Source organism: Cherax quadricarinatus, chromosome 38 (genome assembly GCF_038502225.1).
Source record: "Cherax quadricarinatus isolate ZL_2023a chromosome 38, ASM3850222v1, whole genome shotgun sequence".
Lineage (NCBI taxonomy): Eukaryota > Metazoa > Arthropoda > Malacostraca > Decapoda > Parastacidae > Cherax > Cherax quadricarinatus.
This window is the reverse complement of record NC_091329.1, coordinates 3328759-3343847: the sequence shown is the minus strand read 5'-3', so window position 1 is coordinate 3343847 and position 15089 is coordinate 3328759. Positions and strand designations below refer to the sequence as shown.

Here is a 15089-nt window from a genome sequence, read left to right as displayed (position 1 = left end):
ATCTTTTGTACTTTTTCTTTCATATATACATAGACAAGAGCCTTAACGTATGCAAAGGATATTCATGATATTAAACCTAAATGTAGTTTTGAGATTACCTGTGGTTGTTTCTTTGGCTGTGAAAGTGACAAGACTGTTTTCGTAGTGTTGAGACGACTAACAACGGTTTCGTTTCTCATGAATGGTGTACTAGCTTCCTGCTGCTGCTGCTGCTTCTGCTCATCTTCATCGTCTTGTTCACCTTCATGTTCAGCATGCGTCTCACTGTTTGTCTGTTTTATATCGTCGTGTTGTTCACCTTCATGTTCAACATGCGTCTCACTGTCTGTCTTTTTTATATCGTCGTGTTGTTCACCTTCATGTTCAATGTGCGTTTCACTGTTTGTCTTTTTTATATCGTCGTGTTGTTCACCTTCATGTTCAACATGGGTGTCACGGTTCATCTTTCTCATATCGTCGTCATGCTTGGCTGCAAGCGCAACACGTGTCCCCCCACGGTAGGTTTTTTTTGCATCCTCTCTTAATTTGGATCCTTGAGTTTTTTTAAACACCTGTTTTATGGCAGATGAACCCTTATTTTCAACGAGTTTTGTATATCTCTCTTGGAATTTCTTTAGTATCTCCAGATTGTATTGCGACTCTGACTTTGCAGCTTGTAACTCCTCTTGTATCTTCCGGACTGTCTTTCTCAGTTTGGGTAGCTCTTCCTCTGCTGTCCTTAGTTTCTCCTCAGCTTCGAGCAAGTGCATCTTCTTGTCCTCCAAGTGTGCTTTTAGGTCTTTGTTCTCCTCGTTAATTTTCTCCACGATCTTAGTCTTGTCTTCAAGTTCCGACTTGAGTTTTACGTTATCATCATTAGCGTCCTGAAAAGATCAAAATTTAAATATATATGTCGTGCCGAATAGGTAAAACTTGCGATTTTGGCTTAAATAGCAACGCTCTTCTTGCTGAATAAGGCAAGCAAAAATTTGTGTATGCATTAATTTCCTAAAAATTATTCTGAACGTAACGAAAAAAATATATTTCATTGTGTTTGTTTATTATTAAAGTATCTAAAATATATTTAGTTGGATTAGGCTAAATTAAATTGCGCTTGTTATAATAAGGTTAGGTAAGTTTTCTAAGGTTCTTTTGGTACAAAATGATAATTTTTTACATTAACATAAATAAACAATATATATCCTTAAAAGTATAAGAGAAAATTTTAGAAAGGACTTAATTTTAAATGAGTTCTTGATAATTGGCCAGTTCTACCTATTCGGCACGACACACACACACACACACACACACACACACACACCAGGCCTAGTGTCTAATCGACATGTGCCAAGGACAAAACGGTAACTAACTAACTAACAGGAGACAGAGACAGGATGTTTCAGAGGGGGGACACAAACAACAGGTCACAATTGGAAGTTGAAGACTCACATGAGTCAAAGGGATGTTAGGAAGTATTTCTTCAGTCATAGAGTTGTCAGGCAGTGGAATAGCCTAGAAAGTGACTTAGTGGAGGTGGGAACCATACATACTTTTAAGACGAGGTTTGATAAAGCTCATGGAGCAGGGAGAAAGGACCAAGTAGCAGTCAGTGAAGAGGCGGGGCCAGGAGCTATGAATCGACCCCTGCAACCATAAATAGGTGAGTACAATTAGGTGATTATAGTCCCTCACAAGAAGTTAATGCAAAAGCTAGAGGATCAGGCACACACAACAGGAAAGGCACTGCAATGGATCAGAATATCCGACAGGGAGGCAACAACGAGTCATGGTACGTGACCAGGTGTCAGAGTGGGCGCCTATGACAAACGGGGTTCTACAGGGGTCAGTCCTAGGTCCTGTGCTGTTTTTGGTATATGTGAATGACATAACGGAAGGGATAGACTCAGAAGTGTCCTTATTTGCAGATGTGAAGTTAATGAGGAGAATCAAATCGGTCGAGGATCAGGCAGGACTATAAAGAGACCTGGACAGGCTACAGGCCTGGTCCAGCAACTGGCTCCTTGAATTTAACTCTGCCAAATGCAAAGTCATGAAGATCGGGGAAGGGTAAAGAAGACCGCAGACAGAGTATAGTCTAGGTGGCCAAAGACTGCAAACCTCACTCAAAGAAAAAGATCTTGGGGCGAGTATAATACCGAGCACATCTCCTGAGGCAGCATACGAACGTCTGGCAAACCTAAGGATAGCGTTCCGATACCTCAGTAAGGAATCGTTCAAATCTCTGTACACCATATACGTCAGGCCCATACTGGAGTATGCAGCACCAGTTTGGAATCCATACGTGGTCAAGCACGTCAATAAATTAGAGAAAGTGCAAAGGTTTGCAACAAGACTAGTCCCAGAGCTAAGGGGATTGTCTTACGAAGAAAGGTTAAGGGAAATCGGCCTGACGACACTGGAGGACAGGAGGGTCAGGGGAGACATGATAACGACATTTAAAATACTGTGCCGAATAGACAAGGTGGACAAAGACAGGATGTTCCAGAGATGGGACACAGAAACGAGGGGTCACAGTTGGAAGCTGAAGACTCAGATGAGTCAAAGGGATGTTAGGAAGTATTTCTTCAGTCACAGAGTTGTCAGGCCGTGGAACAGCCTAGAATGTGACGTAGTGGAGGCGGGAACCATACATAGCTTTAAGACGAGAAATAACAAAAAGGCACAAATACCGTGACTGGAACAATACACAAATAACCCGCACATAGAAGAGAGGAGCTTACGACGACGTTTCGGTCAGACTTGGGCCATTTACAAAGTCACACTGGTCCAAGACGAGGTTTGATAAAGCTCATAGAGCAGGGAGAGAGATGACCTAGTAGCAATCAGTGAAGAGGCGGGGCCAGGAGCTGAGTATGAACCCCTGCAACCACAAATAGGTGAGTACATACATATCGTGCAATACACAAATAACCCGCACATAAAAAAGAGAAGCTTACGACGAGTTTCGGTCCGACTTGGATCATTGACAAAGTGTGACTTTGTCAATGGTCCAAGTCGGACCGAAACGTCGTCGTAAGCTTCTCTCTTTTATGTGCGGGTTATTTGTGTATCGTTCCAGTCACGGTATTGTTCCTTTTTTTTTTTATATACAGTATATCGTGCAATATAAGCTGAACAGAACAGATGAGTTTGGTCTATTTGGCAAGTCCGTTTTCTGTAAAATAACCAGAGTGAAAATTTGTTTCAGCCATAACTATCCCAAATTCAATCTGAGCATAACGAAACAAATACATGTATATGTAATTTATTCAAAGTAATATTAAAGATATGTAAAGTGACGTATGATATACAAGAACTCGTTTAAATTAAGTTCTTTCTAAAATTTTCTCATACGTATATATATATATATATATATATATATATATATATATATATATATATATATATATATATATATATATATATATATATTCCTAGTTAAACCCTAGCCAATTCATTGAAAATATTCAGGCTTAATTCGGGGAACTGGAACACAGATCCAATTCCCTAAATCAAGAGCCCCTCACCAACGTCAAGGAACCTTCCTTGAGGGGAAATTAAAAGTAAACTCGTACAACAATGTGACTTATCAGAGACACGTGAGGAAACATTAGAACGTGGAAAACATTTCGGTTTCAGGACCTTGATAACTTTTAACACACCGAGTGTGATGAAAGGTTTCAGGACCGAAACGTTTTCTAATATGACCTAGTGTTTACTTACGTGTTTTTTTTTTTTAGCCAATTTGTCGGTATCTATTAGCAAGGTTTGTGCTATAATGGTCGTCTTACCTGCAGAAAGCTGGCTGATTTTAGCAGCTCCTCCTGAGCACTCTGCAAAGAGAACAGCCAATACCTGATGTTATCTTAAATAATTAAAAGGACGGACGCACACGCGCAAGCAAATATTAAAGAAGAATTAGACACGTGTGCAACATCTGGGTATCTTTATGTATAGACGTTTCGCCCTGCACTGGCTTCATCAATACAAGGCCATAATGAGAAGTATGTAGAACTATGTACTAATTACTGTTGAGGACTTTTGTTGCTACTGTGGCCATTACCTGGAGTTTACCTGGAGAGAGCATGTGGTCATTGCATGAATAATTATACGCTAAATAATTATACTTCAAATTAATTATTACTCGTATTATGAGTAAATACGAGTAATTATAATGTTTAAATAATCACAAACAGAATTAGCCACAGTCACACAGTTCATCATAGAATCCGCCGGGTCACCATCTGGAAAAGACCCGGGCGAACCTGCTACTGTCACATAGTCAAAATAATAATTACAAATATACACTAACTTAAGTGATAGAGAGAGAATAACATTGGTTGATCCATCGTCTCGATTCTGGCGAAGTGCTTTTGAGCCAAGGAATCTTGAGCTACCCCTCCCCTTCCTTGGGTCAAACCCGATTACCTCCCATATCACAGGCGCTGTATTACCCATATAGCTTTAGCGCTGCCCCGTGATTTACGAAGTACTGTCAAGCTTATAAAAGTCAGCAGATAAAGTTTGTTGTATTATGATATAATAGAAGGCCGGTATGTAATGGAGTCTGACCTTAAGTTTACTGTCGAGGTCCCTCAGTTTGTTCCTGGAGAGTTCCACTTCTCTCCTAGTGGCTTTGTAACGACTCGACTCGTTCTGAAGGTCAACGAGCCTGCAACATCAACTTTGTTATTGCCTGCTGGTGAGAAACAGGGATTAACATAGCATTACTTTGGCTATGGTAATAGTATACAATGCTGACAACTTGATAAGATGCGTGTGCAACAGTTAGGTATCTTTTTTCTGAAACGTTTCGCCTACACAGTAGGCTTCTTCAATCGAGTACAAAAGTGACAGAAGCAATAGTGATATAATGACATGTAATCAGTCCATCACCCTTAAAGACTACGTCTTCAAGGGTGATGGATTTTAAACTTTTAAATCTTGGACATTTATAATTAATAGGATTTTTGACTGATTCTGGTTATTGTATGATAGTATTTGTGTTGTATACTTTTATAAATTCAGTACTTATATATATATATATATATATATATATTATATATAAATTGTAAATTATTCAGTTATCTCGGAAATAAAAAATATATACAACACATAATAAACAAAGATTAAATTAAATATATATATATATAATTATATATATATATATATATATATATATATATATTTCCGAGATAACTGAATATATATATATATATATATATATATATATATATATATATATATATATATATATATATATATATATATATATATTATATATAAATTGTAAATTATTCAGTTATCTCGGAAATAAAAAATATATACAACACATAATAAACAAAGATTAAATTAAATATATATATATATATAATTATATATATATATATATATATATTATATATATATATGCCTTATATATAATCTATATGCCTTATATATATAAGGCACCTAAAATGGAGGAATATAGCAAATAATATTGTTTTAGTAATAACACCAGGAGGCAGCTCTGGTGAAAACTCACACTCACACGAGCTTTTAAATCTCTGCACAAAATTCAATTTAAACCAGCAAATAATAGAGCCTACTAGACTGGAGAATACACTAGACCTCATCTTCACTAACAATGATGATCTGATAAATGTCACTATATCAAAAACAATATACTCGGATCACAACATAATTGAGGTTCAGACATGTATGCACGGAGCCCCAGACCGACATAATGAGATTAGTCACGAGGGAGCATTCACCAAATTCAACTTCAATAACAAAAACATAAAGTGGGACCAAGTAAACCAAGTCCTAACCGATATAAGCTGGGAAGATATACTAAGCAACACAGACCCCAACTTATGCCTAAAACAGATTAACTCGGTGGCACTCGATGTATGCACAAGGCTTATTCCTCTAAGAAAAAGGAGGAGTAGATGTAAAATAGAAAGAGACAGGCGCTCCCTTTACAGGCGACGGAAAAGAATAACAGAGCGGCTAAAAGAGGTCAATATATCTGAAATGCGTAGGGAGACACTGGTCAGAGAAATAGCAAGCATCGAACTTAAGCTAAAAGAATCCTTTAGGAGTCAGGAATCGCGGGAAGAACTAAAAGCCATAAATGAAATCGAAAGAAACCCAAAGTATTTCTTCTCCTATGCCAAATCAAAATCGAGAACAACGTCCAGTTTTGGGCCCCTACTTAAACAAGATGGGTCCTACACAGATGACAGCAAGGAAATGAGTGAGCTACTCAAGTCCCAATATGACTCAGTTTTTAGCAAGCCGCTAACCAGACTGAGAGTCGAAGATCAAAATGAATTTTTTATGAGAGAGCCACAAAATTTGATTAACACAAGCCTATCCGATGTTATCCTGACGCCAAATGACTTCGAACAGGCGATAAATGACATGCCCATGCACTCTGCCCCAGGGCCAGACTCATGGAACTCTGTGTTCATCAAGAACTGCAAGAAGCCCCTATCACGAGCCTTTTCCATCCTATGGAGAGGGAGCATGGACACGGGGGTCGTCCCACAGTTACTAAAAACAACAGACATAGCCCCACTCCACAAGGGGGCAGCAAAGCAACAGCAAGGAACTACAGACCAATAGCACTAACATCCCATATCATAAAAATCTTTGAAAGGGTCCTAAGAAGCAAGATCACCACCCATCTAGAAACCCATCAGTTACACAACCCAGGGCAACATGGGTTTAGAACAGGTCGCTCCTGTCTGTCTCAACTATTGGATCACTACGACAAGGTCCTAAATGCACTAGAAGACAAAAAGAATGCAGATGTAATATATACAGACTTTGCAAAAGCCTTCGACAAGTGTGACCATGGCGTAATAGCGCACAAAATGCGTGCTAAAGGAATAACAGGAAAAGTCGGTCGATGGATCTATAATTTCCTCACTAACAGAACACAGAGAGTAGTAGTCAACAGAGTAAAGTCCGAGGCAGCTACGGTGAAAAGCTCTGTTCCACAAGGCACAGTACTCGCTCCCATCTTGTTCCTCATCCTCATATCCGACATAGACAAGGATGTCAGACACAGCACCGTGTCTTCCTTTGCAGATGACACTCGAATCTGCATGACAGTGTCTTCCATTGCAGACACTGCAAGGCTCCAGGCGGACATCAACCAAATCTTTCAGTGGGCTGCAGAAAACAATATGAAGTTCAACGATGAGAAATTTCAATTACTCAGATATGGTAAACACGAGGAAATTAAATTTTCATCAGAGTACAAAACAAATTCTGGCCACAAAATAGAGCGAAACACCAACGTCAAAGACCTGGGAGTGATCATGTCGGAGGATCTCACCTTCAAGGACCATAACATTGTATCAATCGCATCTGCTAGAAAAATGACAGGATGGGTAATGAGAACCTTCAAAACTAGGGAGGCCAAGCCCATGATGACACTCTTCAGGTCACTTGTTCTATCTAGGCTGGAATATTGCTGCACACTAACAGCACCTTTCAAGGCAGGTGAAATTGCCGACCTAGAAAATGTACAGAGAACTTTCACGGCGCGCATAACGGAGATAAAACACCTCAATTACTGGGAGCGCTTGAGGTTCCTAAACCTGTATTCCCTGGAACGCAGGAGGGAGAGATACATGATTATATACACCTGGAAAATCCTAGAGGGACTAGTACCTAACTTGCACACGAAAATCACTCACTACGAAAGCAAAAGACTTGGCAGACGATGCACCATCCCCCCAATGAAAAGCAGGGGTGTCACTAGCACGTTAAGAGACCATACAATAAGTGTCAGGGGCCCGAAACTGTTCAACTGCCTCCCAGCACACATAAGGGGGATTACCAACAGACCCCTGGCAGTCTTCAAGCTGGCACTGGACAAGCACCTAAAGTCAGTTCCTGATCAGCCGGGCTGTGGCTCGTACGTTGGTTTGCGTGTAGCCAGCAGCAACAGCCTGGTTGATCAGGCTCTGATCCACCAGGAGGCCTGGTCACAGACCGGGCCGCGGGGGCGTTGACCCCCGGAACACCTAGGTACCTATTTTACTGATATATTAATATATATATATATTAATATATATATATATATATATATATATATAATATATATATATATATATATATATATATATATATATATATAATATATATATATATATATATATTAATTTAATCTTGTTTATTATGTGTTGTATACATCTTTTATTCCCGTAATGCTATGCATATAAGTGGCTCTGGCAGGCTGCTCTTACCTGTATTTTTTTGTACCTCTGTATGTATGCTCAAATTACTAAATAAATAAATAAATAAATAACTGAATAATTTACAAGGTCCAAATGCTTGTCAAATATCAGTATTACCTCCCCATCTTCCCTTTGCGATCAAACCTTATGACCTCCCATTCCCCAAATGCTTAGCGCTACCCCAGGAAAATAATAACAAAGGGCATGTACTTACAAAGCTTTCTTTGCTGTTCCGTGGGCCAGGATGCCGTTTTGCAGCTCCCGACTGAGAGTGGTGTTCTTGATGAGCAGTGTGACGATGGTCACCACCAGCACCAGCACCAACAGGTATGTGTAATTGGCCATTTTGCCTGAAACATAAGCACGCACACACACACACACACACACACACACACAATGTTAACAAAACTGCTGTTTTAATGGGGGAAGCGCCACTCTTTAAACACTAAATGTCTCTCTTTGCGTGCACACCACTGTGGATTCATATATTTATTAATGGGTAAGTACACACCTCTAAATACACTCATTAATGGATATGTAAACACCACTGTGGAGAGGTGCATAGCACCTATTGTATTATGGGCACTTGCTAAGATGACGATAATAAGGATCAGTACATCTCCCCCCCCCCCGCCTCTCTATTATCTTTATTTCTACAAGTACAAGGTATAAAGGCCTAGCTGACATCAGTGACATACTACTATATAGAGCCTCTTGTTCTGCAGAGCATTTCGGGAAAATTAGGTCAATTTTGTTCCAGGATGCGACCCACACCAGTCGACTGACACCTAGGTACCTATTTTACTGATAAGTGAAAAGGGACAGCAGGTGCTTTTAGGAAACACATTCTAATGTTTCTACCTGTACCGGGAATCGACCCCCCGAACCTCAATGTGTGAGCTGAGTCCGCTAGCAATTGAGCTACGTTACAGTGTTGGACTATGTTAGTTTTAGCGCTTGCCCATGAATGCACTAGGGTCAAAGAGACATTCGGGTGTGTGTTGGTAATCCTTTATTCAGGTACAACATAATGAATGCTCCTAGCTGCAAAGAGACAAAATACACAAATTAGGATGCACAACCTGACGCTCAGATTTTTAACCCACACAGTTAACCACTCGGGGGGGACCCCAATGACGGCAGTGCGTCATCGGGAACTGTCTTAATTCCACTGGGGTCTTTTAATCTTCTTCCTCAGGATGCGACCCACGGCAGTCTACTAATACCCAGATACCTACTTCCTGCTAAGTAAACAGGGGCAGGAGGTATCACAAAACATGACCGATGTCGCCCGTGTCGGGGAGCGATCTTCGGTCCATCACTGTGAGCTGAGGACTCGCGCAACCGAGCCACGAGCAAGTAAGTTTATTTAGGTACAGGTACTCATAACTGCACTTATCATACATAGTTTAACATATGTAAATTACCCGGTGGCCTGGTGGCTAAAGCTCCCGCTTCACACACGGAGGGCCCGGGTTCGATTCCCAGCGGGTGGAAACATTTCGACACGTTTCCTTACACCCGTTGTCCTGTTCACCTAGCAGTAAATAGGTACCTGGGTGTTAGTCGACTGGTGTGGGTCGCATCCTGGGGGACAAGATTGAGGACCCCAATGGAAATAAGTTAGACAGTCCTCGATGACGCACTGACTTTCTTGGGTTATCCTGGGTGGCTAACCCTCCGGGGTTAAAAATCCGAACGAAATCGTATCTTATCTTGATAACCCAAAAGTTAGACAAAATAACTTAGTCACAAGTTAAATATTTGTCAGTAATTTGTAAATAATGTATGCCTATACGAATGTTTTTATCATAACCACTGTGCAAATGTATAAGCTTCAAAATCATATATAGTGAAGATGAATGAAGCTTTTCAAAGGAACTTCCTGTACGTCTCCCGTATACCTTAGTTATCCATAAAAAGTGTATTAGAGAAAATGTACACACATTTTATGGGAAACAATAATATTAATTCATCAAACTGAATTAATCAATGTCACTCGGGCTACACATAGTGTGGATAAAAATGCGAATGTGCGAATCATTGTGATATAGTATCGTGATTCTTGATTTAAGTTGGCAGTCTGTTACTTTGATGTGCATTAAATTCGTTATGTTTCAGTGCTTTAATATCTGCGGTTATGGTTTTCGCATTTGTTTTTACCGAATAAGCCACAAAATCAACAAAACGAGGTCAATAAGGTTATTTAGGTACAGGTACACATAAGTACAATTATCATAGTGTAAATTACCTAGAATAACCCCCCAAAAAAGTCAGTGACTTATTTCCAGAGTTTGAAAGTCTGTAAATATTGGCTAATGTGGACTTCCAATTCTTGCGAAGAGTTTCGTATTATTTTTCTTTTTTAAATTAAAAAATGCAGCCTATGCCCTGGCATAAATTATTTGTTGTGCATAGTTTTATTTTAGAAGATATAACAATATAGTATTTTGGGACATGGTGCACGTTAGGACCAGTGAGCGGTTAGTATTGACGTTCCTGGCCAGTCACAACGAACGTAAACAAAAGCAAGTTGAATGTAAACAAAAGGCGGCGTGTCAGTCCCATATCTACCGCTGGCAGAGTAAGGTTAAGTTACCTTTCTTAAATTTGCACAACATACACAACATGCTTTGAGAAGATACCAGAGCAGCGAACGGACATCCCAGTGCATCGTTTCAGCGTAAATAGTTGAAGTGTTGTGCAGTTTCAGAGGATTTGGTGTTGTCGAGTCAGGACCAGTCAGCGCCTCCCCCCCTCTCCGCTGGGGGGGAGGGGGAGGGCGTGTGTAGTAAACAGTGACCCTCTCATAACGCCTCACCCCTGCCCGACCCCCGCCTCACCCACCCAACTCCCAGCGCCACCCCATCTGTAGAGGGTACTTCTCCCCTAACCCACGATGTCAGCGATGGTACTGCAGCCACAGGGAGTGCCGGGCTCACAGGAACTTCCACTACAGGGACAGCATCGTGGAGTTCGACCGCGAGGAAGCTGCCAGGTGTGCCACAGGCAGTGTGTGCTCAGTTCCTCAAGCTTCAACATCCGTGCGCACGAGGGCCTGGGATCTTCAATCAACTTGGCGTCCACCAGGACGCTGACATGTCCCTAGGGCAGCTCTCCATCGGGCTGCTAACGGAGTCACTGGCTTCTTGGACCTCTTGGGGAGGGTCGATGGTGCTCGTGCAAGCAGCAGATCCCGGGGCAACTTGCTGCTGTTTGCAATGGCTGTCTGCCGAGGAGAGACAGGCACCTAGCAACATCTGTTGTTGGGGCAATGGATAAATTCCCTGCTATGTTTGTTAACTGCTCATTACTCTGTAATTTGTCTATGATTGTAATCATGTGATAACGTGTTTATCATTCATTACCTTTGAAACTTGTCATGATTTTGACCAGCTCTACCTGGAGCTCATTACCTTTGTAAATTCTCATGATTAATGTGTTTATGATTCATTACCTTTGCAATTATTCATGAGTGTGACCAGCTCTACCTGGAGCTCATTACCTTTGTAACTTGGTCATGATTATGCCCAGATCTAGTTCATTACCTTTGTAACTTGCTCAGCTATCAAAACTTTGGAGTCCAGTCCTTGGACCAATTATGTACCTCTGTAATCTTTTGACTACCGCCCACAGGATGGGTATGGGGTGCATAATAAACATATTAAACTAAAAAAAACTAACTAGCAACATAAAAAGAATGTCCATGACAAAACCAAACTAATCTTGAATAGTTTTAGGAATATATTAATGTCAAACTTGCATGAGGACCGGATCTCCCTAATTACCTTAATAATAATAATCTTATCCAGACTGGAGGATGCTCACAAAGTCTTTTTAAGATTTAATTTATTTTACATAAATGAAAACCGATATGAAAATACAGTTTTCTGTATACGATATCAGAACTCAGTATTATACATCATCACAATTGTCTAATGTCAGCAACCTCAACATGCACACCTCTAGTGTCCCCTAACACAGCTAATGTTAGCAACCTCAAGATATACACTGACCACATTGACCACTGTCTGGAAAATCTTCCAGCTCCTGCACCCAACATCTTGCTCCTGGGGGATTTCAACTTAAGGCACCTAAAATGGAGGAATATAGCAAATAATATTGTTGCAGTAATAACACCAGGAGGCAGCTCTGATGAAAACTCACACTCACACGAGCTTTTAAATCTCTGCACAAAATTCAATTTAAACCAGCAAATAATAGAGCCTACTAGACTGGAGAATACACTAGACCTCATCTTCACTAACAATGATGATCTGATAAGAAATGTCACCATATCAAAAACAATATACTCAGATCACAACATAATTGAGGTTCAGACATGTATGCGTGGAGCCCCAGACCGACATAATGAGATTAGTCACGAGGGAGCATTCACCAAATTCAACTTCAATAACAAAAACATAAAGTGGGACCAAGTAAACCAAGTCCTAACCGATATAAGCTGGGAAGATATACTAAGCAACACAGACCCCAACTTATGCCTAGAACAGATTAACTTGGTGGCACTCGATGTATGCACAAGGCTTATTCCTCTAAGAAAAAAGAGGAGTAGATGTAAAATAGAAAGAGACAGGCGCTCCCTTTACACGCGACGGAAAAGAATAACAGAGCGGCTAAAAGAGGTCAATATATCTGAAATGCGTAGGGAGACACTGGTCAGAGAAATAGCAAGCATCGAACTTAAGCTAAAGGAATCTTATAGGAGTCAGGAATCGCGGGAAGAACTAAAAGCCATAAATGAAATCGAAAGAAACCCAAAGCATTTCTTCTATGCCAAATCAAAGTCGAGAACAACGTCCAGTATTGGGCCCCTACTTAAACAAGATGGGTCCTACACAGATGACAGCAAAGAAATGAGCGAGCTACTCAAGTCCCAATATGACTCGGTTTTTAGCAAGCCGCTAACCAGACTGAGAGTCGAAGATCAAAATGAATTTTTTATGGGAGAGCCACAGAATTTGGTTAACACAAGCCTATCCGATGTTATCCTGACGCCAAATGACTTCGAACAGGCGATAAATGACATGCCCATGCACTCTGCCCCAGGGCCAGACTCCGTGTTCATCAAGAACTGCAAGAAGCCCCTATCACGAGCCTTTACCATCCTATGGAGAGGGAGCGTGGACACGGGGGTCGTCCCACAGTTACTAAAAACAACAGACATAGCCCCACTCCACAAAGGGGGCAGTAAAGCAACAGCAAAGAACTACAGACCGATAGCACTAACATCCCATATCATAAAAATCTTTGAAAGGGTCCTAAGAAGCAAGATCACCACCCATCTAGAAACCCATCAGTTACACAACCCAGGGCAACATGGGTTTAGAACAGGTCGTTCCTGTCTGTCTCAACTATTGGATCACTACGACAAGATCCTAGATGCACTAGAAGACAAAAAGAATGCAGATGTAATATATACAGACTTTGCAAAAGCCTTCGACAAGTGTGACCATGGCGTAATAGCGCACAAAATGCGTGCTAAAGGAATAACAGGAAAAGTCGGTCGATGGATCTATAATTTCCTCACTAACAGAACACAGAGAGTAGTAGTCAACAGAGTAAAGTCCGAGGCAGCTACGGTGAAAAGCTCTGTTCCACAAGGCACAGTACTCGCTCCCATCTTGTTCCTCATCCTCATATCTGACATAGACAAGGATGTCAGCCACAGCACCGTGTCTTTCTTTGCAGATGACACCCGAATCTGCATGACAGTGTCTTCCATTGCAGACACTGCAAGGCTCCAGGCGGACATCAACCAAATCTTTCAGTGGGCTGCAGAAAACAATATAAAGTTCAACGATGAGAAATTTCAATTACTCAGATATGGTAAACACGAGGAAATTAAATCTTCATCAGAGTACAAAACAAATTCTGGCCACAAAATAGAGCGAAACACCAACGTCGAAGACCGGGAAGTGATCATGTCGGAGGATCTCACCTTCAAGGACCATAACATTGTATCAATCGCATCTGCTAGAAAAATGACAGGATGGATAATGAGAACCTTCAAAACTAGGGAGGCCAAGCCCATGATGACACTCTTCAGGTCACTTGTTCTATCTAGGCTGGAATATTGCTGCACTCTAACAGCAACTTTCAAGGCAGGTGAAATTGCTGACCTAGAAAATGTACAGAGAACCTTCACGGCGCGCATAACGGAGATAAAACACCTCAATTACTGGGAGTGCTTGAGGTTCCTAAACCTGTATTCCCTGGAACGCAGGCGGGAGAGATACATGATTATATACACCTGGAAAATACTAGAGGGACTAGTACCGAACTTGCACACGAAAATCACTCACTACGAAAGCAAAAGACTTGGCAGACGATGCAACATCCCCCCAATGAAAAGCAGGGGTGTCACTAGCACGTTAAGAGACCATACAATAAGTGTCAGGGGCCCAAGACTGTTCAACTGCCTCCCAGCATACATAAGGGGGATTACCAACAGACCCCTGGCAGTCTTCAAGCTGGCACTGGACAAGCACCTGAAGTCGGTTCCTGACCAGCCGGGCTGTGGCTCGTACGTTGGTTTGCGTGCAGCCAGCAGTAACAGCCTGGTTGATCAGGCTCTGATCCACCAGTAGGCCTGGTCACAGACCGGGCCGCGGGGGCGTTGACCCCCGGAACTCTCTCCAAGTAAACTCCAGGTAAACACCTCTAGTGGCCCCTAACACATCTAATGTCATCAACCGGGTGTAACTTTTCAAGCACACAATGTTACAACGTCAGCTGCTGGCATATGGAAAACCTAGTCCTTCACAAACGTTCACAATAATTGTGAAGTTGTGATGTCAGGGGAACGTGGGGAGCCAGATGATGGATGGTTAGAACGGCCAGTACGATAATTAA

At 41.3% G+C, this 15089-nt stretch overlaps 1 protein-coding gene and 1 long non-coding RNA gene across 4 annotated transcripts in view; one reads left to right on the top strand and one right to left on the bottom strand.

Moving 5' to 3' along the window:
- The window catches only part of LOC138853723 (uncharacterized), a 78429-nt gene that overhangs the window by 19515 nt on the left and 43825 nt on the right, over positions 1–15089 (top strand). Inside the window, exons 2-3 of one of the 2 annotated variants that reach the window (XR_011392879.1) lie at positions 8457–8540; positions 9412–9572. This is a non-coding gene — a long non-coding RNA (uncharacterized lncRNA). The remainder of the gene's footprint in view (positions 1–8456; positions 8541–9411; positions 9573–15089) is intronic. The other variant, XR_011392880.1, reaches the window with a different exon arrangement.
- The window catches only part of LOC128692990 (golgin subfamily A member 6-like protein 7), a 35872-nt gene that overhangs the window by 9734 nt on the left and 11049 nt on the right, over positions 1–15089 (bottom strand). For both annotated transcript variants that reach the window (XM_053782421.2, XM_053782422.2), the window contains 4 exons: positions 8428–8563; positions 4552–4651; positions 3771–3812; positions 99–863 (listed from right to left, as the gene is read on the bottom strand). In XM_053782421.2, the coding sequence (XP_053638396.1) occupies positions 99–863; positions 3771–3812; positions 4552–4651; positions 8428–8563 (1043 nt within the window). The remainder of the gene's footprint in view (positions 1–98; positions 864–3770; positions 3813–4551; positions 4652–8427; positions 8564–15089) is intronic.